This window comes from Sinocyclocheilus rhinocerous, unplaced genomic scaffold (assembly GCF_001515625.1).
Source record: "Sinocyclocheilus rhinocerous isolate Xijiao unplaced genomic scaffold, SAMN03320098_v1.1 scaffold3225, whole genome shotgun sequence".
In the NCBI taxonomy this organism is placed as follows: domain Eukaryota; kingdom Metazoa; phylum Chordata; class Actinopteri; order Cypriniformes; family Cyprinidae; genus Sinocyclocheilus; species Sinocyclocheilus rhinocerous.
Genome location: NW_015657294.1, coordinates 41,649 through 46,992, shown reverse-complemented (window position 1 = coordinate 46,992; position 5,344 = coordinate 41,649). Strand labels below are relative to the sequence as shown.

The 5,344-nt window shown below is 42.0% G+C and overlaps 1 protein-coding gene across 1 annotated transcript; it reads right to left on the bottom strand.

Annotated features, from left to right (window-relative positions):
* Positions 1-4,383: 4,383 nt before the first annotated feature.
* LOC107720937 (secretory phospholipase A2 receptor-like) lies at positions 4,384-5,127 on the bottom strand. Its single transcript, XM_016528769.1, has one exon. The coding sequence runs from the start codon at positions 5,125-5,127 to the stop codon at positions 4,384-4,386; it is 744 nt and encodes a 247-aa protein (XP_016384255.1).
* Between the last annotated feature and the right edge of the window lie 217 nt (positions 5,128-5,344).

The window sequence follows — 5,344 nt, the reverse complement described above, 5'->3', positions numbered from 1 at the left end:
AACCTCCAAGATCTGTACACCTCCAGAGTAAGGAAAAGGGCTAAGAAAATCACTTTGGACCCCACACACCCAGCCCACTTCTTCGACCATAATTTTTTGTTTTTCTTATATTACTGTTATAATTGTCTGCACTGTCTGCACTGTCATGTATGTTTGCTCTATGTCCATACTTTCTTCTGCACTGGAAGCTCCTGTAAATCATTGTAATTCCTTGTGTGTGTGTAAAGATTGCGGTTAAACGCAGTAAAGAATAATAAAAAAAATCAACAAACAAAAGGAAATAACAGCCCTTTGCCTTTTGCCCCCTACCTCTCCTTCTCCCTTGTCAGAAAGAACTTTATTACCATGTATGTTTACAGATACAGAAATTTTCATTTTTCATTTTACCAATAAAGCCTTTACTGCAGCAATTCTGTCACTTTTTTTTTACATTCCATAAAGTACTGATGACTCCTTCACTATGATGTACACATACGATCTAAAATGAATCCACACATTTACACACACAAAAAAAATGTAGAGTTCAGCTGACTGAATTATTATTATTTTATTTTATTTTTTATTTTTTTATATGGATCTCATATTGTATGTTCTATACAGGCCGAACTGAGACATGACAAGTAATGCAGTTTTTGTAATGCCATTAATTGTTATGATTTTGACAGTCAATGTACTATGATCGACTATATGTTCCTATTGGATAGAAAACCAGTGCCAATGTTTTGACTGAATGACTCGATTTTGATTTGGGTTTGCATTGTTTTGATAGAGTTAGTAAATGTAGAAAAAGGTATTTGGCATTTTGAAACGTAGAGTTTGTATTTATTTAACAAAATGTGGTTTTGGCCGGAAAATTAACTATTTGGCTAATTGTGTGATGTAGGTGTGTTGCTGTGTTAAGAGTTTAGAAAAAGTACTTTAAGTATTGGTAAATGCTTGTTAGCAATTGAAAAAAAAAACTATAGTGTTGATTTTGAATCGGGTTTGCTGTGTTTTGATAGAGTTAGTAAATGTAGAAAAAGGTATTCGGCATTTTGAAACGGTTTGTTTGTATTTATTTAACAAAATGTGGTTTTGGCCGGAAAATTAACTATTTGGCTAATTGTGTGATGTAGGTGTGTTGCTGTGTTAAGAGTTTAGAAAAAGTACTTTAAGTATTGGTAAATGCTTGTTAGCAATTAAAAAAAACTGTAAAACATTTTTTTTTTTTTGCTGAAAATTAGATCATTGTCAGTTCTGTGTTCCTGTGTCATGTGTTTTCCTCCCCCACGTGTTCCTTGTTCACCAGGCCTGCGTTCAGCCCCGAACCGTAGCAAAACGGTGCACACCAGTTTGAGCTTGAACTTGCCCCATGTATCCTAGTTTCTCCCATGTTGATTGTGTTGTTTGATTTCAGGTGTTCCCTCATTAGTTTCCATGGTTTTTGATTAATTACTCCACCTGTTTCAGTTCTCCCTGATTATGTTCCATGTGTATTTAAGCCCTGTGTTTCCTGAGTCCTGTGTGCTGTCTTAAACGTCAATGTGCTACGTGTGTGTGTTCCTGCCTGTTCTGTGTTCCCCGTGGATTGGATAAATAAAGACTGTTTATTGGATTCTCCTTCGTCTCTGCGTTCTTTCGCTCCTCACAGTAGGCACACCGTGACAGAAGACAGCACCTAAAAACAGTAAGCGGCGCCCCTCCCCCCACCGGAAACCGCTGCAAGATTCACCGCCCTAGCCTGTAGAGATCCCCCTTTGTTGAGTTCACCTGGGAGTTCTGCGGGCTCGCGGCTGTGACGGCATTGGATGACGCAACGCTAAATTCTTTGTTCTGGATCGGGGCCAATTACCATTGTCCCGTGGACCTCCCAGACACCACTGGACTGAGCTGGAGGGAAGGGATCCTCCGGTGTCCTGGAGAGTGTCCGGCCCCGATTCAGAACCAGCTCTGCGTCAAGCCCGCCTGCCGCTCTGTTGTCAAGCCCAGCCGCTGCACTCTCAAGCCCGCCGGCCGTTCCATTGTCAAGCCCGCCGGCCGTTCCGAAGTTAGGCCCGCCGGCCAATTCTCTCCCAGCTTTCTCCTTCACCTCTGCTCTAAAGAGGAGAACGCAGAGAAAGAGACTGTCGGCTCCAGCCCCTGAGCCCGCTCCAGTGTTGGCTCCAGCCCCGTATCCCGCTCCAGTGCTGGCTCCAGCCCCTGATCCCGCTCCAGTGCTGGTTCCAGCCCCTGAGTCCGCTCCAGAAATGTCTCCAGCATCTGAGTCCACTCCAGAAAGGGCTCCAGCCCCTGAGTCCACTCCAGAAAGGGCTCCTGCCCCTGAGTCTGCTCCAGAAAGTGCTCAAGTTCCCACGTCCAGCCCAAGGAGGGCTCCAGTTCCCACGTTCAGCCCAAAGAGGGCTCCAGTCGCCAAGTCAAGCCCAGAGAAGGCTCCTGTTCCTACGTCAGGCCCACGGAGGGCCTAAGAACCTGAAATTTGCCTCAAGGAATTTTTTGGGGGGGGGGGCTATAGGGCTCCGGCCGTAGAGGCCGGGCCGAGTGCCAAGGCCACGGAGGCCGCTCTGCCATGGCCCCCTGAACTGTCTGCTCCGCCATGTCCCCCTGAGCTGCCTGCTCTGCCATGGCTTCCTAGTCTGCCTGCTCCGCCATGGGTCCCGGAACGGGTACCACTCTGGAGGCCTGCCATCCCGTGTAAGCCTTTGTCATGTGTTTACCTGCCCCACGTGTTCCTTGTTCACCACGTGTCCTAGTTTCTCCCATGTTGATTGTGTTCTTTGATTTCAGGTGTTCCCTCATTAGTTTCCATGGTTTTTGATTAATTACTCCACCTGTTTCAGTTCTCCCTGATTATGTTCCATGTGTATTTAAGTCCTGTGTTTCCTGAGTCCTGTGTGCTGTCTTAAACGTCGATGTGCTACGTGTGTGTGTGTTCCTGCCTGTTCTGTGTTCCCCATGTATTGGATTCTCCTTCGTCTCCGCGTTCTTTCGCTCCTCACAGTAGGCACACCGTGACAATCATTTACTGTGAAATTCGTTTTCTCTCCGGTACATCACCAGTGTTAGCTTCATGGTGAATTCTACGTCACTCTTGTCAACGTAGTCCATAGTTACAATAAAAATCGATCTTCACTTTATCTAGTGGTTATTTTGGATGTGCTTAATGGTGAATAATTACAGAATATTAATGAAATGAAATAAGAGCCGAGATTTGTCAAAATGTACCCGCTTTTTGTGGGTAACATTAACAGGGCTCGAAACATGCATAATTTAAACTTTTAACTTATTCAGCTTACAGTATCTCTGATTTCTAAAACTGACCATATGGACTCAGTCCCTGCTCATGGCAGAATTTTTCAGCCAGGACCAAATACTAGAGTTTTCTCATGTCTATTTGATGCTCTTGATACACAGTGGAGAAATGTAGCATTTGTGAGATTCTCCCTATAGACACTAATGCTTTGGGGGTTAGAGGTACAACCAAGATTTAGCATTTAGGGTGATCAGAATGCTCTCCCTTCAAACATCCAAAGGTCTTGTAAAGAACATTTTCACAAGAGACACTACTTAAAAATGACATCAGAAATCGCCATTGACATATTACATTGATACATTACATTGCAACTCAAAAAAACGTGAAGTACAGTGGACAGCAATACTCTCAAAAACATCAAAGGAAAAAGATGCATAATTTACATTTTATTCAAAAGTAACAATAATAAACATAATAATAATAACAACAATAACAATAATTTAAAAACTATACTTTGTTTTAATAATAATAATTAATGCATCCGGGGGTTACAACAACAGCATTTAAATGATCAGTTTAACATAATTTGACATAAAATAAGTAAAATCTATGCAGCCCTCTATCCAGCTCCTCTAAACTCAACTACCACTAAACTAACTGAAAAAAAAAAAAAAAAATATATATATATATATATGACCAAAATGAAAAAAAACTAGTACTTTAATCCTAACATTGGCCCACAATTTTCTTCTTTGTATTAGGTTAGGAAGTATACAGTCAAACAATCTGCTTTATGCAGTAAACCCGGACCGAGGCTTCTTTCCAGTGAGTGCAGAGCAGGAAATTGTACTTATTACAGAATGCTTTGAGTGAGTAGAAGAAAACGCTGTTGAACCAATCCACTCTGCTAGTCACCCAGCTTGGCAAAAAAAAAAAAAAGAAATACATACAAGATTAGCAATAAAGCTAGTGTTTATTAGTAATGAATATGTTTAACTGTTGTTGTTAAAGGTTGCTATAACATATGAAGGTCAAAAAGATGTAAAAAGATAAAAGGTAAAAAGATGTCAGCTGGCCCAAATATCGTAATGACACTATATCTATCTATAGTTGAAATCTGGGATCTTGAAAAGGCCATTCAAGTGACATACCGTCTACTGACAAAAGAAGCTGAGCTTCTCCTCACAGTTTCTGTGTGTCCAAAGATTTGTTTGTTTGTCCAGGGCTCCACAACGAAGGTCTCTGGCAGGACACTGGGGCTGTTCGTTCTGATACCAGGCTGTGTAGTCAAGATCATCTCCAGTGACCCATAACCAGTCCCCTGCTAGATAATGCAGACCAGTCCACACATATTCTGTTTCAGCCTGTGTGATTTCCAGTAAAGCAGAATTCATCCTGTTTATTGTGCTCAGACTTGCCAGATTATTATAATGAGTCCTGCAGTATTCCAGAGCTCCTTCCCAGGTCTCTTTCTGATGCACCAGAACAAAGTTTGTCATGCAGAAGAAGGGTTTAGTGATATTGCATTTTTCATCATGCAATTTATCATTGGTTTTGTATAGAAAGCCACAGTTTTCATTGTCAAGGTTATTTGGTTGATTAAATGCAGGATCCCAGCTAATTTGTTCAGCATCTATACCTCCTGACCACTTCCAGACTCCTGTTTCGGGCTTTTTGTGGAGTCCAACCCAGGCATCAGAAGCTTGACCAGACGCATTAGCTAAAAATCGCTGTTCCTCACTCGCATTGATGAAGGTGGAGAGGACATGAAAATAAGTTTTGCAGTACTTTTGCGCACAAAACCATTTCTTCTGCTCATTCACGAAGAAATGTTGTTTGAGACCGGAGGAGAGACAGTAGAGCTCCATGATTAGGAGCAGAGCGAGTGTCGTCTTCATCTTCTTCCACTGAAGACGTTCTGTGATTTTTCAGTGATCAGTTGAAGTTGAGGACAGAACTGTGCATGATGACACTGACTCTCTCTTACTTAAACTGACATACAGCCAATGACAAATGAGTGTGATGGTGTGACCAATCACAGCACACCTTTACAGACAGAGCAAACAAAACAAGTGCATTTAACAAATCAAAGAAGCCTCATAATATTTCTAAGAA